The following is a 22,640-nucleotide window of genomic DNA, read 5'->3' as shown; positions in this document are numbered from 1 at the left end:
GGAATCAAAAAGAAGTAATCTGCAAATAAAGCGGGACATGACTCAAGGTACATGTAATTTAACTTTGGTTACTACAGCAGTGTCACATTTCGTATGACAACAGAGATTTCATAAAGATGTGGATAATAAATAAGGGTACTTAGTCTTATGCCAAGTTAATTGCTATTTTTTTGGTAATCTTCCAACCACTCAGAACGAGTTTTGAACTGATTTTTGAAGAAACCAATAAAATAAACATGGACGTGACGAGAAAAGAATGTAATGAAACCTATTTCTATTGTTATCTTGGTGGGATTTGCATCAAATAAACTTTCAATGCAATTATTTTTTCTCAAGTTGCTGACGAAAGCCAAGTGAGAGGAAAGCACCAGTTCAGTTTCCCCATCAATGGAAACGAAAAGTAAAATAAATTCCAGACTCCTTGACTCAAAGCAGGGAAATCCGACCCAGAACTACCTACTAGTGCTGTACGAAACAATAACAGCATCTGGTTGGGTAGAAAGCGGGAATTTTGTCATGTAAATTGTGGTCATTCGACGACAATACTCGATCCAAAGTAAAATCGTGTTGGAACTAATTGCCAATAAATAATACGTTTCAATTGTCAGGTGGCTGTGTCCAGTATAAACAGATAAGGAAAGAAGTTGAAGTTCCACACAAACCAAACATTTGAACAAAGCCGGTTCGTTTTATTGGAATTCCACTACTGCACTGGGCGTCTATCCGCGGAGTATACTTTACGAATTCTCGTGCAAAAAGGGTCAATTTAATTCGAAATGCTTTGTCTGTTTTCATGCCTGAGGTGACATGCAATATATACAAAGACTTATCACCTTTCGTTTCGTTCCCCTTTATGAATCCCGACCCTCCCTCTTTTCCCTCCTTTTTGACATAGAACATGGACAGAGTCCATGCAGGCAGGACTATGACAGGGAGAGTTTGGAGAAACAATAGGGAAAGATAACAAAGTAGAATAAAAAATGACAAAGTATGGACCACTTTTCAGGACATTCTTTGGGAACTAAGCTTATAAATACTTTTGTGAATCAGACCACTAAACTGCAGGAATTCGATTAAAAAAATTCTAAAACTGAATAAAGAATATCATCAAATGAAGGGGAAAACAATTGTCTGCAAAATTCAACTAAAAGAGAATAGGAAATCAAAGATTTTGGTATACGTTTAGATGGCCATTTCAACAAGACAGGGATTCGTGTGCAGAATCTACTGGTTGGAAGAATCTCATGCGAACTTTGCGAGACTACAGCAATGATAGCCTACATGGATTCAAACAGACACTACAACGATGGAGCAATGCAAAGCAAGGCTCCTTTTGAGTCATGGTATCTGGGGAGGAACAAGCAATCCCCAGCGATCAGGGTTGGAGGAGCTGGGGAAAAATGCCAGAGAGCATAGCACCTTGGAGAAACGGACAACAAACTTATCCAAGGTGGGGAAAAATGCCTCAGTGGTATCTCCTTGAGATCTACAGCGAGTAGAACCTGAACTATGAATTAGAAATTGAGTCTTCCCTCGTATTGTGTTCCAAGGACATTGTTGAAGAAATGAACAAGAAAAACTAAGTCTCTACAGAGCAAAGTTAAAATCAATACTTCCGCACGGGGCATCTGTTGATGAACAGATTTTTATTGTTCGTTACAAAGAACTTAAAATTTATACAACTTTGCTACACAATCTGTAAACGTCTACTCGTTACCTCTAGGATTTCAAGGGAGGGACTTTGTCCTTATTTTAATTAGGTTTTGGATTGGAACTACAGTTTCATTTGCTTTTCAGCAGTAATTGCCGATTATTCAATGGAAAATGAGATTAGGATTAAAAATGGATTCAAAATGTATCAGAATATTTCTGACATGCAACTTATCCAAGGGTTGGCATGTCTCTGTTCTCATGGATATTTCGGAATAAATATATTTATATAGAACAAAAAAGACAATACAGGATAATTAAAAATTAAACAGAACAAAATTTGAATGATAGAATTTTTAGAGTTCAATCCTGACACCATTTGAACAGAACAATAAACCCTGGAAATACCCCTAACAAGAACAAAGGCAAAATGGATCTGGGAGGTTCGGTTGGTTTCAATAGTTTGATAAACATTTGGTAAGGGCTGGAAGGACAGCATATTTGTTTTGTTTGTGCTAATGAATGCCAGAGGTCTCCAAAATAATACATGTACAATCATTATTAAATGTAAGTCTGAAATTCTAAGTAACTGGACGAACACAAATGAACACTGGAGTGATCTTAAAATGGAAAAATAAAGAAAACAGTTGCAGGGGAAATCACAGACTTCCAAGACAGTGCACATGCAGTGGTCTGAGAAAATACTGTTCCAAGTGAAGAGACTTGTTATAGCCTCATATCTTGATCTGCAGTTTGTGTATATTCTCTGCAAAAAGGTTACAACATTATCAGCGACCATAACCAGGAATGCTACTGTAATTGTTTTGCTACTTGAATGTAAGCACAAAAAAAAATTGCAAAATGGTTTTAACCTTGCAAAAGGGTTTTCTTTGGCCACAAAAGACATTTTAAAAATATCTCTCAGTTTCAAAAAAACTGGATAACAGTCAACATGGTGAAATGCTATCCCTGTTAATGTAGCCCTTCAACTAGCAACCAGAACACAACCAAGGTGTATGCTTACATAACACATAAACACTCTAGGATTAAGTAAACTTTCATGGTTTGTGAAAATCCTTTCACCAAAGAGGCTTTTGTATACACATTCCTCATTTGAACATAAGAAGCATAGTCTAGGCCATATCAGGCTGATCCAGCAGTCATCATGTCGGTAACAGGTTAGACAAGTAGAGGGTGACACACAAACCTTGGAAAATGTACAGGATTACATATGACATGAAGACTCTGCCAACATCAACAGAACTGTAAGGATAAAAAGGAAATTGGTGGATAAGTCTTTGTGGACTGCATTAATTATTGCTGACTTCATTGTTATAAATGTAATACAGTAAGTTCCGTTGGCTGTGTTTAATCTAGTTTAGTTGGTGTTATAATAAACACAGGCTTAAACGTTAAATTGTGTGTGAAAAGGTTTGAACTTGGAGAGTTAATTGTGGTACAATTTCTATCTGGTGCTGGTACCTTTGCCAAGTAAATGTGAGTTTGGACACACAATAATTTGGTTTATGTACAGTCTTTATGTTCGGTTTATGTAAGTGACCACAAAAAGATGAAGTTTCTGAGTTACTGGTGTACCACAAGAGAATTTGCCGGAGATACGTGACAAAGACTCAAGCAACATTGTCATAGAGGAGATGATTGTTGGCAAGAAAGTAACCAATCTGCCATCCAGCAAACAAATCAATTAATTAGGCCTACCTTCCACCTGTGTCCACACTCATGGCAATATACAAAGGTCGTCATGGGTTCATCAGCACTTCTTGTTTGAACCTATGGACAGATAAATGAGTAGTTTAAAATCACATTTACCAAATTTATTAAGAAAAGTTTCAAACAATGGATTTTCTTCAGCTTCCACGTACAAAAATTTCCTCAGTAGAGGTAACAGAACCATACTTCTCTGGTTTGTACAGCACACAAATCTTGGAGGTACATGGTGTCACATCCTGGTATGATTTCAAGTTCTATTCTAGACTTATTAGGGTGGGTCAGATTTGAAGAACAGTAAAACTTGTCTCAATTCATTCTCAGGGTTAAGCTACATGCTGCCCTCTTGTACAGTTTCCCAAAGATGAAGAATATACTTGAATTAAATGATCTGCATGGCAAGTGCTGTAGCCTCATTCACTCAGGCTGAGTCTGAATGTTATGGCTGTGACTTCAAAAAACATGAATGCAAACAGAAGACACTGGTTAACGGCTAGAGCAAGTACCCACAGAAATGAATGATACCCACGACCACAGCTAGTTGATTTGGACATGCCATACACCGTCTTAAGTGAAGTAGAGCCCTCTTTAACATATGCGCAGATCTGTTAACGACTTACCTGATTGTAAGAGCAATTTCTCTTGAGGCATTTGCTACATTTAAGTAGATCTGTCTTAGTTCCACCAGTGACAGCCATCTGGTGCTCCTTGATGGCTTCCTTTGTAAAGCCATCACGAATGTTTTTAAGCTCTTGACTTGCCATTTCCTAAAGCAATATAAACCAAGAAGTCAAAGTACAAGTGACCAAATGTGAAGTTGCATGACGTATTCCCGGGGGATTTTATGATTTTCCGTTTTCAAAATTCTTCAGAATTTCATAACTTCATTTACAGGAACATTTACACCCACACTAATGACTGTCTGGTGGCTACTCTTATCTGACAGACAACATCTATTGACGCCCGAGTATTTCAGCCAGGTCTGCTGCCTTGTAAAGAGAGCCAAGCTTGTGTAGTGTTATGTTATTTTATTTTGTTCCTGAAACTAGCCTAGTGCACTGCTGGCATCTTTCCAAATGCGGACCAGATTAGTGTGAAGTGGTATTGTATCGCTCATCCCTTGAACGCTGGAGCGCTTTTGTCCCCAGTGGTAATCTGCTCACACTGAATGCCACAAAGAGTGGTAAAATCATTCAAACCAATGACCGATTTCCTCTTCTGTTGACAACTGAATAAATGTTGGCAATTCCCAGCAGCCCGGTCTTTTTGTTCCGAGTATAGTCTTTTGTTACAAGGCCAAGCTCCTTTGTTCGATTTCGGTCAACCCGGCTTTGCGTATAAAGCCAACTTCTGGGAACCCTGGCACGAAGTGGTTAAAGAAGATAGCTTTGTAAGACATGCTTTTTACAGGTTGAATAAACTGTTGCCTATTGTTTATCAGATTTTGTACTTTCAATAACTTTACAAGCCAGGATTATCTTACATCTGAGGTCATCTTGGCCATTTGTTGCGGAGGGATTTCTCTCGTCAAGACTCTCCTCCTCAGTTCTGGGTTTTTTTGATCTTTCAGATTCGCAACTCGGCTTCGCACGCGATTCTTGTACTTCATGTCAGTATTTACAAACTCAGTGTAGATACGTATGGAAGAGGTTAAGGATGTTTTTAATTTACATAACATTGTATCTAAAAAAAATTAAACTGTAAACTTTAATATCAAAGGATATAATCTTCAATCTCGGCTGCAATCTCTTTGATATCATCAAACTGATCTAGGTCACAACCTTCAACTAGAGAGAAAAAAGGAAAAACAAAATGAGAAAAGCATTATTTAAGGAAGTCAAGGTTGTTTTCTATTTGTCTTTGCTGGATATTTAATGGCACAAAGTACAGCAGCACGCAAGGTTTAACGCCGAAACTTTCCAACAATCACAAGTTGAGGGTTGCTGTATGGTAAAAATACTCAAGTGAAACACACACAATTTACTCACTTGGTATCACCAGTAACTCACTTGGTATTTTCAGTGCTCCTACAATCATCTGTACACATTTTTCCCGAACTACATCATTGGTCTTGGCTGTAGGTAAGCTCTTGCTCTTCTCGGATCCGCTGGATTTGCCATCACCGCTTCCATTAGGCAGGGGAGGTGATGGCTCACGAGAATCCTCTCCACTGTCTTTCTTCTTCTCCTGGGAACTATTAGTTTTGGTAGGAGCTGTGATAAAAAAGTATTGAAAATGGTTTAAAAAATTCAAAAGATCTGAAAGTCTACATCAGTAGAGACAACTCTAAATTGCAATCAATCGCAATTTTCACTCAACCTTTCATTTAATTTTGACCAAAATGAATCCTTCAGAATCTAACAGTAAGACTTCCCTTATTTATGGAACCGTGTATGTAAGGGGTCATCAATTTTTGTCATCATTTTCACAAGAGTAAAAGTACTCTTTTTCCTGGTCCCCTCCCCCCTCTAAAAGGATTTCCCTATGAGGAACCATTCTAATTCAAAATGTGCAGCTGTTAATCTGCAGTGGCCAACCACAGAATAGTGGTGGAAGGAAAAGCAACATCCATGGCCTCGATATTAACGGTTGTCAGATTGCCCGGGACAAGTAATTTCTTCTTTCAGGCAAGTAAAAAAAAAAAAAAAAAAAAAAAGCTTGAAGACTGTATTACATGTGGCTGTGACTTCAACAACTTTGGTGAACTTTGCCTGGTACAGTGTACTTGTGTGTGTACTTTTTGCATATGACATGAGGCAAAATCATTGAGCGGTTAAGAAATAGCCATTGCTTGAACTTGTATGAATGATGCATCAGAGTCCTGGGCACTCTCTGCATACACGCAACAGTTGGGGATGATGTATATTCATGTCATATTGTGGCGTAGCATTTTCATCAATGGTGATTGGTTGAAGATAGGAACTTACTGTCCTGGGAAGCAAGGAGCAACTAAACCAGGTGTATGCTCAGAATTCAACTTGTTACTGACAAGAAACACATGATATCTACATGTATAGGCATTGCATGCACGCACGCACAAGTGTTGGTCAGTTTCTTTACATAAGGATTATGTATACTCATATCATCCGTCATGCTCAATCTGACAAAAAACTTAGTTGACGAACAGTAATATAGTGTATACTATGGTGGCATTTCATAGAATAGACATTGCCCAATTAACAGAACTCACTATGCCTGATTGCATTTCCAGATGACCAATACGGGCAATATTACAATAACATTTACAGACCATCACATTGGAAAGATCGTAGTCAGGTTCAAGTAATATCTAACTACTTAATTAATTGGCTCAATGATGTAGTGTAAGGTCCAACCTTGTGCTGGTAGCAGTTTTTTCCATCCCTTGATGAGAGATTTAGCTAGTGTATTAACATCTTCATTGCCGCTTTGTTTACGTAGAGAGTTCACAGCCATTCCAATCCTTGTCTTCTGTTGAACCAAGATCACACCAAAACAAGAGAGTAAATTTATAAATGCATTGAGAACACAAAATGTAAATTGTTTATTTTTCTGCATGATTTTAAGATTTCTCAGAGATTTCTTTTCTTCTAAATGACAACTGTACATACCAAAAGCTCGAAAGCAAAGGGCCAAATTTTACTGTTGCATTTGTCAACTTTCCAAGTAAAACAAAATTATCAGAGATGTTCTACAGGATCTAAAGCGAAATCAATATTTAAAAGTTGCAATCTTGCCTGCAAAATCTCTAGTGAAATAGGAAGTTCCTTCAGTTTGTTGAGAAGATCTAAGGCATCAATAGATTTCTACATAAGGAAATTGAGAAAATAAAAGCAAGGTATTAATGTTCATTGGGAAAAAAAATCATTTTACAGAGGGCAAAGATGGGACTTTAAATTAATCGGCAGAGCATTATAAGGTTTTGCAGGGGGAGGACCGATATTTACACCCAAAAAACTCTGGATGTTCCATGCCACCCCCCATCTGCTACTGTACAGGGGTCTAGAAGTTAATATTTGGTCACATTTAGTGTATTTTGTAGCGTTTAACCTATATTATTGGCAAAAAAAATGTATAGAGACGTCTGGGAAATCTGTGGTCAGAGAGCCACAAGAATCACATATTGGCTTGACCATTTCGGAAGTGGGGGGCTGCAATGTTAGGGTGCATAATACGCGCTGCGTTTTCAAGCTAGCTGTTTACACACAATTACAATGTTGAGAAATATGTACTTCAGGGACTGATAACATTTTGTGAAGATACGGTTGTAAAATCGTGAGACTAATAAAGTGTCAGTTTTGCATGTAATTCAGGGATTTATTTATTGTAAAATGGTTGAGCCGATATGTAATTAGTGTGGTTCCCTGACCACAGATTCAACAGACATCTCTATACATAATCTAAATGAGAGTAGTCGGAATTATCAGGACTGGTATCCATAGCAACATAAACATTCGTACGTGAATACGCTAAGCCTATTATTGTCATGTGACGTGCGACAACAGAGAATGCAGATGTGTGCGGATCGTTGAAGGATGAGAGGTGAGGATGGAAAGGAAAAACCTCATTTTTTGCCAATAATACAGGTTAAACGCTACAAAATACACTCAAGAACAATAGTTCCATATATGTTAGCTATTATTATAGCCTACTGTGTGAAAGATTTGCTTAAGCAAGCGCAAATAGCTTTTAAAATGCCACAGGCCATCAAAAAGGTGGAAAGTAGCAAGGTCTACCTTTTACTTAAGATTGAATGGTCAAGATAAAAAGCTTGATCGGGATACTTAACCCTTTCAACGTCCTTCTCTCTACTTATAAAACCGATTACTGCACAAACTGTAGTGTTAATATTGGAGCACATAATTAAAACATAAGCCTATTCTGACAGCGTTGGGAATATCGTTACTGGGTAAGGAAAATGTTATAGGCCTACACGTACTTTCCCCTATAAAGAAAATACACTTCGCGATGAAATTTTGACCAGAAAACTTACCGTATCACTCTTCAGCAGTTTGTCTACCTGCTTGCCAATCTTAAGAACTTCCCGCTCGCAAGAAGACATGGTGGAAGTAAGGGTAAAACAATAAATTTCTGAACAAAAACGAGAAAATAAACACTCGGAATTCCGTCTCAAGCAATCTGGCGCTCTATTTTTCTCTGAACCATATCGAAATAGCGCCCTCTCTTGGATTTTATTAACTATATGGACTATTCTAATGTCAAGAGGATGTAACCATTTTGGTTTTGCTTGTCATTTTATAATGAAATAGTAAATATAAAAGCTTATGAGATCCTTTTAATTAATTCTATGAACAGCTGTTTACTATATTTTTCTGATTCAAATTGTTAATTCAAATGTTTCTGTAAATAAAATACTTAAATGTACCGTTCCCTCAAACTCACTTTACCTTCTCTAATAATGAAATGCCCCACGCGAAGCCTCAAAATGCAAAATGTCGGGCTACAATGTTCCATCGTGGTAAGTAAAATGGTAGTGTAAAAGCCTTTTGTGACTATAATCTGACAGTAAGTCAATGAATTCATGGTACAGCGTATTCGTAGATATTTAATTTCTTATTCAAAGGTGAAACACCAGAGGATGTTTGCTACTGAGAGAGAAATGAAGGGGACAGACACATCATTCACATTGCCATTATTATTTCCCGAGGGGCCTGGGCCACGATAGTCCTACAGAACTATTTCTCAAGGCCAAAAGAGGGCGGTTTGAATTTTGTGCTAGACCATGGAGCTAAAAATATTAAAAAGGGCTGAACAAGGTTTCCTCTGATCTTATCCATAGAGTACATCTTTATGTTAAGGACGGATCTGTTTTTCTTTTCAACACTGCTGTATTTTTTCTTACACAGCATTTCCACTTGTAAACCTAACAGCACAAGTTCCACTCATTGGTGCTTTTCAAACTTACTAATAAACTGCTTTGATATACTCCATGCATAGGGCTGGCAAGCCACCTTCTGGACTCCACTTGGATGTTCTTAAAGAAGGCAAGATGATAGAGGTCAGTGGAGAGGTGAAGGGTTAACAGAGGTCATTTTATGCAACCATAAAAACGACCTAAGAGTACCCATCTACTGTAACTGTTAACATTGACAGAGTCCACATTGACCATTGATGGATATTGATGGATGTTTGAAGATGCGGCACAGTTAGAATCAAGAGGTCTTGAATGAAAACAACATGCAAGATGTGAGAATACATGGCACTGAACAGAGGTTTGCTACCTATGCCTGGCTATCCTCGCGGTTAGTCTATAAGCATGAGCAGGGATTGTGAAGTCTGGCCTTTTGGTCAGTCACATGACCTTCAGTGGTATGCAGCCCTACAGTGAGTGCTACAGTGATGAAACTGTACGGTTTCTCAGTGAGGTGTTTGGGCCCAGTTTGTGGAAATTCTAGACTGGGTTATGCCCTCATCTGACATCACTCAAAAGTACAATGTACTTTGTTTTGATAAGATTGTCCCTATTAGAGATACCTTTAATTTCCACCCTTGTTAGTAAAGTCAAAGGCTCCTTCTCATGTCATTCTCCATTTTTCTCTCTCCCTCTTTGCAGAAAATGATGATTGATGAGAAGAATGTCTATTACTTTGGAAGGAATTCCATCGTTTGTGACTTTGTCTTGGATCACGCATCTTGCTCCCGAGTCCATGCAGCTTTGATGTATCACAAACATCTCAACAGATCCTTCCTAGTTGATCTGGGAAGCAGTAAGTTGGAAAGCAACTTTTTTCATCTATGACACGTTATTTAAATAATTTGAGTGATGTCCACAGAATTCATAAGACAGCTGCTTTGTGAAGTCTCTTTTTGTACACTTTTGCCAGCTCATGGCACATTTCTAGGCTCCATTCGTCTGGAAGGCCATAAACCCCAACAGATTCCATTGGACAGCACGATACGCTTTGGTGCATCGACACGATCCTATGTGCTGCGGGAAAAACCACAGACAGTTACCTCTGTGATTGCCACATCAACAACGGACTCTAAGACGGAGCAAGAAGAAGAAGAAATAGTGGGTGGGCTGCTTGGACTACCAGAGGAGGAAACAGAATTAGATGTATGTTGTCTTGATTTCTGGTTTTGTTTGTAGCAATGATTGTGTCTGTCTGCTTTTGTACTGTTGGTCTTGTTCGTGTCAATGGTTTGTTTCTGTAGTGTATTGAAGCTACTCAGTGATGAAAAGTTGCACTTTTGCTTTGACAGGGCAAGCATATCACTGCCTCCTATCAATATTTAGACTGTGATTGCACCGCAAGCAAGGTTTGGTCACGTATCAGAACATCATTCCACTTCTTTCATATGAGGGGCTGTTCATTTAATCAATAATTGTCTCCATTTTTGTTCTGTTAGAATCTGACAGAATTCAACACTGCCCACAACAAGAGAGTGACCAATATTGGCTTTGAGGAGGCTACACCCAAGGCAGAGAGACCACGCAAGAGAAAAAATAGCGGCAAAGTCTCATTCAGTGAAGATGATGAAATCATCAATCCGGGTCAGTTACCACTCTTGGTGTAAGCAGTGGCCATGTTTGTGGCACTGCTGCGGTCAAGAATGAACTACTTAGAAAAAAAATTCACTTTTAACAACAACTCTTTTGTTGTTCGTAACTATTCCTCTAGATTGACAAATTTGCTGTTGATTAGAGATATCCTGCAAAAACTTGATTTCAGGCTTTCATCAAATTTAAAATAACACAGTACATCTACATCAACTTTTCGTACATACTGTACCTTAATTTCAGGCAAAATAATCAGGTCAGAGTATGTTTTTCAAAGTTTTTGAAGCTTTTTGTCTTATCTTAATTATTTTTTTCCCACAGAGGATATTGATCCATCGGTTGGAAGATTCAGGAACTTGGTCCAGACATCAGTTGTCCCTGTTAAGGTAAAATTGAGTGTCAAATGTGTTTGCCTCACTTTAGTTCAATGTGGATCTTAGACTACCTGGAATTTCATAATTGCTGGGGCTTACAATTTTTTTTCAAACTCTGTATTTAGGTGAAAAGTCAGTCAGTCTGGTAATTATGGTTGTTCATCAATGATCGGTGGTCAGTCTTTAAGGCATTGCTTGCATTCTTTTAACTAGGGTAAGAAGTTCAAAGGTTCGCAGAGAATTTGGAGGAGTGCATAATTCTTTTTTGCAATTTGTCTTTACAGAAGCGAAGATCTGAGGAATCGGCTAGTATCAGTGCAGCTAATGATGTGGTGCGCAGATTGCAGGGTCTTCACTATGGGCCCTCTCTTTATGCTGATCTACCCGGAGCAGGTGGTGAACCAATCTCACCTACCACACCCACCACACCAACTACGCCCCCAGTGGGCATGCTGGGGAGCTCCACTCTGGGACTTATGCATGCGCCTAACTTGGCGCCAGATGTGGACATGGCGCCGCCTGTTCAGGAGGTGGCACCTACCTCTGCCCCAATGCTGCAGCCACACATTTCCAGTATGGGTGGAGACTTACTGCCCAAGAAGAAGAAATATGCAAAGGAGGCGTGGCCTGGAAAGAAACCCACACCCTCATTGTTGCTCTAGGGGGTGTGGCTGGAAGGATTGTAACATTCATACCTGGAAGTGCGTCGTCTCATAATGAGGACTGGGATGCATTTTGCCATTTTTAAAAAATCCTCCACAGGCCTGAAGTCTGTAGGGTATTATTCAGTGGAAACAATCTGCATCTATTTTCAGTTCTTTTATTAGCCATGTAGGATTTATTGTGTTCAGATGAGATACATGCCAGCTTTGCTAATTTTAGTGATGATTAGATCTTCTGGAACATTTTAGAACGATTCGTTCTGATTATATTGAAACGTTAAGCGTTCATTCGCTGCATTAGAATGTGCATTATGGTTGGACTGCCCAACCATAATGCCAGTGGGGTTTCCATTGTGATAAAGATATTTCCAAAAAGGGATACCAGATGTCAACATTTGACTTCAAATATCTTGATGCATGTCTAAGTTCTGGTTACTGAATATTGACTCGCTGTAAAGACTTCACTACAGATCTGTATATGTCAGTCAATCTGCTGAAACTGTTTCATCATCAGGAGCAAAAGTTGGTTTACTGATCTGACAGAAGTCCCAGGTATAAAAGAAGTTTGTCTTTTAGCTTGACGTAACAGGGCAGTATTTTGTATTTTACCTTAAATATGTGAATTTCTTTATTGGAATGCCCTTTCCTTAATTCCAGTCATAATGATGTAATGATTTTGGTTGAAGAAATAATCAATAAACATATTGTAGAATGTATTCAACCGATACATTTGGCTTCGGTTGGAAACATTTTATTCAAAAAGTGCCTAGTATCATTATCCACATACAGTTTTGTTCTTTTGCCAAGGCCAAAGCACATGAGTTACCCTTTTCATAATGGAATAGTCTAAGAATTCGTGATAGGCTGGTGCGTGTTTGTGTATAATGGCTGTATAAGGCGTGTTGCAGTAGTCGTGTTCCTGTGCTACACGCATACTACGTATTCATTTGTACACCGTAAATTCATGATACCCAAGCATGCGTGCTGGCATGTGTAAACGCCGGTGATCTAATTCCGGCTCAGCTTCGTGGACTTACGACATGAAGTGCTGTGTGCATGTGATGAACAAAATGGTTACTAATGAGTAAAACTAGCCTAACATTTATTACCACTGCGCTAGTGCTGTATGTACATGCACTTGTGTTCCTCTTCATGCAGAACGTGAGAAATCTTTATAAAGCAACACATCTCTCAAGAATAGTAAATCGTCCATCTCCACAAAGCAGGTGTTTTCGTTTGAATGTTTTCAAAGCATGGACCGCTACGTTACCATTACCAAACGACCCAAAGAAATGAAATCAGAAAATCTGTCTGAGGATGGAGGAAGACAAGAAACTGTCAAGAAGGCAAGACAGGATACCCGCAAAGATGATGAAAAATCAGATGAGACTGAAGGAAGGGAAGGGGCTGGTGGTGGGGCTGCATCAGCAACAAGGGTTTGTTAACCACAAAGACTATAATTTTTTAATGCATAAATACATGTATGAGGTTGGGTGAATCACATTGAGATGGGGTCAGGAAAGAGTTCCATAGCCTGTATGTACTTGTACAACACTTGATGCCCCTGTGCATAAACCTGTGAGACTTGTTTGCAGAAACCTAAGTATTTTCTAAGTAAACGCTTCAGAGTTTTCTCTTCTAAATTTCACTTTTTGGGATGTTTTCACTCCGACAGCCGCTATAACATTTTAAGGGAAAATAAGGGTTGTCCGTATATGGAACTCCTTAAGGTGCATGAGAAATTGACCTGTAAATTGTGAAGTTGTTTTACCAAGTTAGGTCTGATGAGTACTTTAAGCTAGCCTCCAGAATATACCCCTTGTGGTAAAATACTGGTCGTACTTAAAGATAATTGAAATATTAGTAAAATCAAGTCAACACACCTTGTATCGTGATATAACCTTGTAGGGTTTCCAGATGAAGGAGATGAGCGGAGATTTGTTTGGATGTTCCGATGATGAGTGTCTCGCACACTGCATAAGTGAAGATGTTAGAATGGGCAAGGGTATTGCCAAGATCTTCAAAGAGAAGTTTGGAGGAGTGAGGGAACTCTTGAATCAGGGTAATTAATTGATCAGTGACCAAGTTTGACATCAGCATCTTTGCATCCAAGTTTGTTAGTATTACTTATGGGAGAACCATCTCGGACGCGTCTTGAAATCTGCAAGGATTGATATTTAGTTTCAATTTGGGCAGTATCCAATCAAAGGTTATGGAATAACAGGTTATGACATACATGTAACCTGACATTATCTGTAAGTGTAACCCCAGTACACCTTTGAAATTACATGTAACTTGAAATTGAAGTAATGTGTGACTGTGCCTGGTTAAAGTTTCTGTTATTTCTTTACCTCTGTAACCTTATTTTACCTTTTCTCCCTCTGATTGCCAGGTGTGAAGCCAGGAGGAGTTGCTGTGTTGAAACGAGGAAACCGTTTCATTTATTATCTGGTGAGGGAATCAGATTTCCATAAATGCCGAGAAGCTCAGAACTAGAATCATTTTAAATAAAAACAAAGTGTACATTTATCACTTAAGAGCAATGAGGAAAACTCTTGAGGAATGTGTAAAACTAAAAGGAGAATAATATGAAAGAATTCTTGAAAGATTGTTGTCTATTTTAATTTTCAAATGCAGGTAACCAAAGAGAAATATTGGAACAAGCCCACATATGACAGCTTAGCAAGAAGCCTGAGAGCAATGGCTGATCACTGCATCAGGAATAATGTTCACAATGTATCCATGCCAAGGATTGGCTGTGGACTTGATGGTTTGAAGTGGGATAGAGTTACTACAGTGATCAGGGACACACTTGGAAGGACAGATTTAACAGTGACAATTTACACGCTGTAAAAGGTGGACATCTTCCGGATCGCTTTGCAGTGTTGGCCATCACTCTTGCAAACATAATTAGCAGTATTTAGAGGTGTTCTTATGTTCCATGGAGTCTGAGCAGATGCACTCTCCAAGTTCAGATGTTGTGACACATTTGACTCTGAGTTTTGAAATACATGTAATAGGATGTTGATCTGTGTGTATATGAGCGTAATTCAGATGTTGTCTTTCTACTTGAGCTTAATCTCTTCTGCACAAAAATGGTTGATTCTAAACTCAAATGAAGATTGGGGATTGGAAATGAGCAACTTTTTGTGAAGTAATTAATTTTCTCGAAAAGTTTCAGATGGTTTCAGGAAAAATTTGTTAATTATTTGCTGATACTGAACGAATTCAATAGGAATTACAGACAGGATAGTACATGTAATTGGTTTCTAAGGGGCATGCCTTGTGTGGAGAATAAAGGTTGATCAAACAGATGTTTATGTTTTGTGTATATTTAAAGAGCTTTTGTTATCAAAGAGAAAAAAAGTTGAAATTTTGATGGTAATTCATGTCAATTCTTTTTTTCACTTTAGATAAGCAAAAGTTTAAAAACTCCTTAAATTTGAATGCGTCATAATAAGGTATATGGCTCTTAAACATTGATTTTTATTTGTTTACTTTCCCCGCAGTTAAACTGTTTTTGCAGATTTATGCTTTTTTATGAGATTTATTTGTTGTCTTTTATGCGTATGGAAATTGAGGTACTGTACATGTACGTTTATGGCACAACAGTTGTATTTATTTGTTGCCAATAAAGAAAAGACTGAGATTTTCAGTTTCCGTAGAATTGAAATTTGTGTATTTACTTTTTAAACCAGTGTGCGGAGTCTGTGATGCTTGTGAGTTGGATAAATTGGTGAAGGACGTAGAAGCTTCTTGTTGGCAGGGAGGGGCGGGTGTGGTGGGGGTAGGCAAACATTATACCATGATTATACTGTTCCGCAAAATTGCCTCATTTTCCGAAGAGTGTAATAATAAACTTCACCAGTAAATCACAAGTGTCCTAAAATATGTACAAGTGATTCTTGCTTGGAAACGATAGTGATCATTCCATATTTCTATGAGGGAACTCATTTACATGTAACAAATACCCATCACGGGCTGGCAAGGATATGCCAGTGTTTTTTTGCGAGTTAGGTAGTTATCAACATTTCTCCGTAGCTAAGAGATGACAAAAGGTGACAGTCGATGATAAATGAGGAAACCACACAAGCCCTTTGTTATTGGTCAGACGTTCTACTTAAGTTGCTAAAAATTGATTCACCAACAGCCATGCGGTAACGTAACGTACACACTGCACTCCATGCATAGTGCACGGTACGGTACCGATCGACGCTGTTGGTCGATTGGCCAAATTCTGGTCTAGGCCTACACTTTTTTATCCAAATGAACACGATTAAGATGAAAGTGAAAGCAGAGCGTTGAATATCATCGCCACTGGCGTCTTAAGGAAAATGAAGAAGCACCTGTGTCAAGAGTTTCCCGAATCTTCAATAGGTGAGCAGTTGTGAGCTCCTGCACAGGCTGCAGGACGTTTGCACGACTTAGTTGAAGGCTTGCCTTTACTTTAGTCATCAGAAGTTCGACTGTCGACAGGCCGACTTAATTGGTGGGCTAACTGGACGGAGGAATACACCACACTGTGCTTGATGATGTTACACGCCAATTATAGTGACAAGTTGTTTGATGTTTTGTTCATTTAAGTTGACGCAAAAATCCTTTGACGCTGCTCTAAGTTTAAGCATGGAGCCCCTCCTTCCTCCATGGTCTAAGGGTGAGGCATCATTGCCCCTTGCTAATTAGACATGCCCTGTGGATCACAGTGATAATTTTAGCTTAATCCATTTCAATGTGTCATTTTCATTTCCCCCAAGGTTTCCTTTAGGCCTAGCTGATATCAGGATCCATTGAATACAAGAACAAGTAAACATGGGATGCATCCCTTCATTGGAAGGTAGTGGTTACATCAGTGGAGGTCCCACAAACACCAACCAGTCCCATCCAAAAAAGAATGATACTTACAGTAGTTTCTACAATGGATACCACAATCAAACATCACCATCCAATGAGGATTCTCTACAATCTCGACAGGATAAGATCACCATGGATCACATGACACTGTATCCAAACCAACCACCAGGTATTGGAAGTTACAACCATGGCGTAGCCACTCTTAACCCACCTCAAGCTCCATCCCACATCACACCCTCTCGGACTAAGTCTAAACCTAAGAATCCCAAATCCACAACCAGAAGACTGCATAAACCCACAGAACCAGCTTTCAAAACGGCGACACGTCCACATCCAAATAAACACCTACCGCATACTCACTTGAACTCTAAAACATCAGCAAAGCCAGCTGCAAAATCTGCTAACTTTGAAGTCAGTCTTCCAAATGCTTGCCCTTCACCTACTGAAGATGCCCATCTGATGGGACAAAGAAAGGCATCAGTTCCACTTATCAAAGATCAGGCAGAATTCTGGACGTGTGAGGAGATGAAATCAGAAGAAGCAGAACCCGAGGAGGAAGCGGAAGAACCACATCCTGATCATGAACTTATCTTAGGAGTCACAGAGGTATGTTCTCATTTCTTTTCTTTGGATTTGTGTCAGGCTCTCGTACAACACCACTCTTTAACTGCTTGCATTTGAATAGTCTTGGGGTATAGGAGAAACCATTTTAGGGCAAGTATCACAATCCTTTATTTTGTTAGGAAGTAACTTGTGGGACCGTATAGTCACCAGGTCCCATATTTCGCCACTTACTGTGAAAACCAAACTTGACAGTACATGTGGGTAGCTAAATTAGGGACTCGACAACTGTACGGTCACACACGTTACCTGTATTAACATAATTTCTATAAAACTTGCCTGTTATCAATTGCCCTATCCGTGTCCCTCATATATTTGCATTTTCTGAGCAAACCTTGTGTTGTCAACTTTGATTTCACAGGATTATGTTGTGTTTAAGGAGAGGCTTGAGAACATGTTAGAAGGCAACTTATATGAAGATCCAGATTTCCCAGCGGATACCTCCTCACTTTTCTTGGATGCAGAAAGAAACAAAGACATCGTTTGGAAGAGACCTTCAGTAAGTTAATCTTTGCGCACATTTAGTTGCCGTACGGTACCATCACAAAGAAAATTGCGTCGAATAATTACATGTATTGTAAAACTGTTTGAAACAAGGTTTGAAACAATAAATTTTTCTAGGACACAGTTGTTCTGCAGTGTAACACTCTCTGTCAATGTATGAAATTATTTGCCCTTCCTTTTGGGTTAAATTTATTGAAAAATACCTTTTAATTTTGAAATAATGAAAAGACAAATAAAAAGAAAGTTATGTTAACAGAGGAACCAAGAAGCATTTTGGAGGTTTGTATTATTTTAAAAATACATGGCTTAGACCCTTGAAAGTAATAATTTTTGGGCCTCTAGGATTGTACCAAGCCTAGTTGATAAATCTTCACATTTCATTGAATAATTTCATTGAATAATATCAATATCTTTTGCTATTTGAAAACAAATTTGAACAGGAAATCTGCGATGAACCATGCATGTTTGTAGACGGTACAAGTCGTGAGGATGTCATACAAGGTATCCTGTCTGATTGTTGGTTCCTAGCTGCATGTGCCGGTATTGCTCAACACAAGGATCTTGTCAGGAGGGTGAGAACCTGAATAGTCTATCCTTATTCTGTATACAGTTTTATTGTCCAGTCTTTATGTCTAGAAGTAGGAATGTTCAGACATTAAGCTTGTAGTCTTGGGTAAGGATTAGGAACCACAGTTGTGAAATGAACGTAAGCTACATGTATCTTGTCGTTAGAACAACAAAGGACAGTGCAATTTGTTTTTACTTTTTGATCAGAATGGTTTTGATTAATCTTTAAATTCCTCTCAGATTATACCCGAGAATCAGTCTCTCACCCCACCAGGCTATATTGGAGCCATTCACTTTAAGTTTTGGCGTTTTGGACGTTGGGTAGATGTGGTCATAGATGACAGACTACCCACAAAGAACAACCGGCTGGTCTTTGCTTCATCCAGTGAGAAAAATGAGTTTTGGCCTGCCCTGATGGAGAAGGCTTATGCAAAGTAAGAACTTTATTTGAAAATAGTTTAATTTGGATATCAAGGTTTATTTGTCTAATCTTGACTCACTTAAACCACTTTGACAGCTGGTCAATATAAACTCAAATCTGTGATTTTTTAATTGAATTGTGCAGGTTGAACGGTACCTATCAGGGATTGAGTGGTGGTATGGCAGCTGATGCTTTCGTTGATCTGACAGGTGGATTGTCAGAAGTCTTCTTGTTCACACAAGAGAGTGTCTCAGCAGATTTTTATGCACTCCTCTACAAAGGAGTCAAGACATGTGCCTTCTTGGCATGCTCAAAGAAGGTTAGAATTAGCTGGTGGTGGGGGGGTACAATTTCACATTGCTTACGTGGCACAAGGGTGCATTTACAAATTTGAATCTGATACAAGCAATGAGTACTGTACTGGGTCACATTTGGTGGTTTGGTTTGTCGTAGGCATAGCTGTCATTTGATTTTAAATTTAATAGTAGGTTTTTGTCCTGTGGAGTTGCATGCTCTGGGAAGATGTTTTTTTTTAATTCAAGTGCTGTAAGTAAATTGCTTTTATCAATTTGCTCCATTTTTAAGCTTCAAAAAAGCTGTAAATGCCACTTAGCTGACCTTTCTCTTTACAAACTTGCCCTTGCAGAATTCTGACTTTCAGAATGTGACTGCGGATGAAAGTGGCATTGTACCAGGCCATTCCTACACCATCACTGACTCTCAGGTGGTTCATTTGAACAAAAAGAAGAAGCAGGAAAAGAAGAAAAAGAGCAAGGAAGTGATTGCCAAACTACTACGGGTCAGGAACCCGTGGGGCAACAGCACTGAGTGGACAGGAGATTGGAGTGATAAGTAAGATTAAAATTGGCAATGGAAATATTTTTTTTAACTCAGTCCAAAGCAACAGAATTGTAGGTTCTGCAATACGAAGGAGCTTAGTTTTCAGTGTTTTTGCTTAGTTTCTCCCGTGCAATGGGAAGGAAAGAAGAAAAGGTGAAGAATGACAAAGCAGAAGAAGCCTGGAGAGTTGAAGTTCCTTGTGTTACTTTTGTACAGACTTGAATAAAAACAGAACCTTTTTGTATACTGTGTACTTTATTGTTTTCTTCATTTTCTCATGATATCTAGTTCATCTATGTGGAAGAAACTTGAGAAGGAAGAGAGAGAAAGATTGAATCCCAAACGTAAGGATGATGGAGAGTTTTGGTGAGTATAGATGCCTTGAGGATCAAAAGCAGGTACTATTGAGCCTGTTGATGATGACTGAATGGTATTTGTTTTTTGTTTATCCAGATGTACTGTTAATCTGCTTACATTGAGGAATTCTGTGGACCAAGCAAGGGAGATAAGATGCCACTTCAAAGTGGCACTTAGAGCTGGTCATAAGTATTAAGATTTAACAGTTCATGAATCCTCTTTCAGGTGTGCATTTTAGAGCCCAACTTTTTTTCGTAACAGGATGAGCTTTGAGGATTTCTGTAAGAAGTTCAACTCTGTCATAATGTGCACCTTGGGACCAGATTTTGATGGTGACGGCAAAGCAGACATTGATGAGTCAGGTTAGGAAACATTTATAAATTAAGACATTGTAAACTGAAGTCTTGAAAACATGATGTTGCCAACCTTTATTAACCTTACCACATCTACCTGGATTTGCAAACTAAACTTTGCTCAAAATGCTAACAGTTCTTGAGTTCATAGTACATGTATTGGCAGAGTTAGCATCCTTGTTGAATTATAGTTTCCTATGAAGTCATTGTAGCTTGTTTTATTCATTACAGGTGGAGGTTTTCATGTTTATGACATGCGAGGACACTGGATTAAGAATGTCAGTGCAGGTGGTTGTTCTAACTATGACACATTCTACACCAATCCACAGTTTAGCTTCATTCTCTTACAACCAGGTAAGAGATGTTGATATTTCTGTGAAGAGACCTTTTCGCCATACCTCTCCAGAGTGTAGTCTCTAAAAATTTCAAATGTTTATATTCATAGAATATTTGGAATGCCAAATGTTTCAGGAATTGATGGAGTTTCACTTACTTTAACTCTAACAGGGGCAAATCCTCTGACATCAGTATGATTTTACTCCCACCCCATGATTTCACTCTCAGTAGCAGCACTTAAAACTTTTGGTCCCCAGATGATTTCCACTCGACTGACTCAGACGAGAAACGAGGCAAATGTTCCATCATTATAGCTCTCATCCAGGAATATCGTCGCTGCAAGAAAAACCTAGCACCCAAGAGACAACAGATAGGCTTCAGGATCTATGAAGTATGCTCAAAACATTGCTATGTATGGGAAAGGGGAAGAGAGAGTGATACACGTATTTCAGTGTGAAAAATTAAGTTCATTTAAATCGTCTTTGTATAATGAAACTTTTTAAATGTAGTGAGGTTTTATTTTGTCATCATTTGTAGGAAAAAATATGTAACATTACTTGTTGAATGGAAGACATTATACTCTTCTTTTAAATTTCAGACGGATGATCCTAATCATCCTCACAGTAGACAACAACTCCAAGATACATCAGAAGTTGGCCGGTCTGGGTCCTTCATCAACTACCGTCAGGTTTATCGACGTTTTACACTAGCTCCAGGAAGTTACATCATCATTCCATCCACATTCAACCCAAATATTCCAGGAGCCTTCATGATGCGTGTGTTTACTGAGAAGCGAGCTGTCTGCAAGGCGCTAGGGTCTTATGTTGAGATTTGACAGGATCATTTAAGAATATTGATGAGTGTGATTCTATCCTAAAGCTGAGGAATACTGCCACATGCCTTTGCTGGCAAGACTCCACAGTAACAGTGATTTTTTCAAGGGTCTTATTGATATTACTTGGAGTTGACCAACGTTGTAAATATTGTAACTGTTGCAGATTTCTTTAAAGACTTAAAAGGCTTAAAGTTTGATACAGATTTTATATTTTTCTGTCTTGTATATTTGCTGTACACGCACATTGCATACTACAGCTCTGAAGCTAAATCGTTTAAAAATTTCTTACTTCCAAGTTCAAGTTGGCCAGTTTATTTTAATCAGTCTTGTTTACTTTACAGTGTTTGGAACAAACCCATGAATAATCTTATTCATGCCTTCCACTATGTCCACTTCTTCTTTTCCAGTTTTTATTAGATTGAAAGTGTTAATTGATTTTTTAAGATTATTTATTCAGTGTGTGAAAAGATTACAAGATGCGGTGATATTTACCATTGCCAGAATTTTAGAATGGTAACATTTTGCACAGGAATTCTGGTTTTACAATGAAACACGGCATTGTAGTTACTTTTATAAGCCTCACTAGTTTGCATTGTTTTGTAACAGAAAATTGGTATGGTCAACAAGAGATTTAACTTAATTTTAATAAAGAAACCAGGGTTGTTGGGACATTAAAAGAAAAACCCCTGTTTATCAGTTTAAATCTGCTGGTGTGGAATAAAGGGTTATTTGTGTTTTACCATTGGAAATGTACTTAGGATTATCGGAAGGGTCCTTTGCTCTCCAGAGTGGGGATCCAAGGAGAAATACTCTGGGAATATTTTTAAATGACGACGAATCCTTCAATCTAAAAGATGAGTCCGCTATTTCTTTTTGGCGGTTGTTTTTCTGAAACTATGGATGATTGGAAAAGTGGATTAGGAAAGGATGGCGTTGACGGTTTGAACCACTCCACCATTTCACAAACGCTTTTATTTCAGTTCGCGTTAAATTTGTTTTCATTCTTAGGCGGGAAAAACATTCAGACCCTGTCACTGTTG

At 38.6% G+C, this 22,640-nt stretch overlaps 4 protein-coding genes across 4 annotated transcripts; 3 read left to right on the top strand and 1 right to left on the bottom strand.

Moving 5' to 3' along the window:
* Positions 1-1,600: 1,600 nt before the first annotated feature.
* Positions 1,601-8,541, bottom strand: LOC110980468 (transcription elongation factor A protein 1-like). The gene is made up of 9 exons (XM_022237168.2): positions 8,351-8,541; positions 7,095-7,163; positions 6,714-6,828; positions 5,388-5,591; positions 5,103-5,165; positions 4,862-5,016; positions 3,999-4,145; positions 3,370-3,441; positions 1,601-2,913 (listed from the first exon to the last, which is right to left on the bottom strand). The coding sequence occupies exons 1-9, from the start codon at positions 8,417-8,419 to the stop codon at positions 2,905-2,907; spliced, it is 903 nt and encodes a 300-aa protein (XP_022092860.1). The 5' UTR covers positions 8,420-8,541; the 3' UTR covers positions 1,601-2,904.
* A 243-nt stretch (positions 8,542-8,784) lies between these two features.
* ppp1r8 (protein phosphatase 1 regulatory subunit 8) lies at positions 8,785-12,687 on the top strand. Its single transcript, XM_022236955.2, has 7 exons — positions 8,785-8,836; positions 9,316-9,376; positions 9,932-10,085; positions 10,203-10,435; positions 10,729-10,873; positions 11,201-11,265; positions 11,538-12,687. Exons 1-7 carry the CDS (start codon positions 8,811-8,813, stop codon positions 11,913-11,915), a joined length of 1,062 nt encoding a protein of 353 aa, XP_022092647.2. The 5' UTR covers positions 8,785-8,810; the 3' UTR covers positions 11,916-12,687.
* A 232-nt stretch (positions 12,688-12,919) lies between these two features.
* On the top strand, positions 12,920-15,588 carry oard1 (O-acyl-ADP-ribose deacylase 1). The gene is made up of 4 exons (XM_022236967.2): positions 12,920-13,351; positions 13,824-13,977; positions 14,308-14,366; positions 14,553-15,588. The coding sequence occupies exons 1-4, from the start codon at positions 13,169-13,171 to the stop codon at positions 14,766-14,768; spliced, it is 612 nt and encodes a 203-aa protein (XP_022092659.2). The 5' UTR covers positions 12,920-13,168; the 3' UTR covers positions 14,769-15,588.
* A 491-nt stretch (positions 15,589-16,079) lies between these two features.
* Positions 16,080-22,303, top strand: LOC110978780 (calpain-9-like). Its single transcript, XM_087148933.1, has 12 exons — positions 16,080-16,292; positions 16,670-17,372; positions 17,749-17,886; positions 18,332-18,463; positions 18,699-18,892; positions 19,024-19,198; positions 19,526-19,731; positions 20,008-20,085; positions 20,338-20,438; positions 20,661-20,783; positions 21,023-21,156; positions 21,364-22,303. Exons 2-12 carry the CDS (start codon positions 16,725-16,727, stop codon positions 21,598-21,600), a joined length of 2,166 nt encoding a protein of 721 aa, XP_087005059.1. The 5' UTR covers positions 16,080-16,292; positions 16,670-16,724; the 3' UTR covers positions 21,601-22,303.
* Positions 22,304-22,640: the final 337 nt, after the last annotated feature.

This window comes from Acanthaster planci, linkage group LG18, assembly GCF_054643075.1.
Source record: "Acanthaster planci isolate LZ-2023a linkage group LG18, COTS_SCS, whole genome shotgun sequence".
Taxonomy (NCBI): Eukaryota; Metazoa; Echinodermata; class Asteroidea; order Valvatida; family Acanthasteridae; genus Acanthaster; species Acanthaster planci.
Note: the sequence above shows the minus strand (reverse complement) of the source record. Positions and strands in the feature narration are given on the sequence as shown.

Bases quoted from the DNA above. Each gene is read 5' to 3' on its own strand.
- oard1 (XM_022236967.2), top strand. From the start codon at position 13,169: ATGGACCGCTACGTTACCATTACCAAACGACCCAAAGAAATGAAATCA. The intron at 13,352-13,823 runs GTTTGTTAACCA...ATAACCTTGTAG, and splicing joins GGGCTGCATCAGCAACAAGG to GGTTTCCAGATGAAGGAGAT. The intron at 14,367-14,552 runs GTGAGGGAATCA...TTTCAAATGCAG, and splicing joins ACCGTTTCATTTATTATCTG to GTAACCAAAGAGAAATATTG.
- LOC110978780 (XM_087148933.1), top strand. From the start codon at position 16,725: ATGGGATGCATCCCTTCATTGGAAGGTAGTGGTTACATCAGTGGAGGT. The intron at 18,464-18,698 runs GTGAGAACCTGA...AATTCCTCTCAG, and splicing joins ACAAGGATCTTGTCAGGAGG to ATTATACCCGAGAATCAGTC. The intron at 21,157-21,363 runs GTATGCTCAAAA...TTTAAATTTCAG, and splicing joins TAGGCTTCAGGATCTATGAA to ACGGATGATCCTAATCATCC.
- LOC110980468 (XM_022237168.2), bottom strand. From the start codon at position 8,419: ATGTCTTCTTGCGAGCGGGAAGTTCTTAAGATTGGCAAGCAGGTAGAC. The intron at 5,592-6,713 runs GTTGGACCTTAC...TTTTTATCACAG, and splicing joins AAAACTGCTACCAGCACAAG to CTCCTACCAAAACTAATAGT. The intron at 4,146-4,861 runs GTAAGATAATCC...ATATTGCTTTAG, and splicing joins TGGCCAAGATGACCTCAGAT to GAAATGGCAAGTCAAGAGCT.
- ppp1r8 (XM_022236955.2), top strand. From the start codon at position 8,811: ATGTCGGGCTACAATGTTCCATCGTG. The intron at 8,837-9,315 runs GTAAGTAAAATG...CTCCATGCATAG, and splicing joins GGCTACAATGTTCCATCGTG to GGCTGGCAAGCCACCTTCTG. The intron at 10,874-11,200 runs GTCAGTTACCAC...TTTTTCCCACAG, and splicing joins TGATGAAATCATCAATCCGG to AGGATATTGATCCATCGGTT.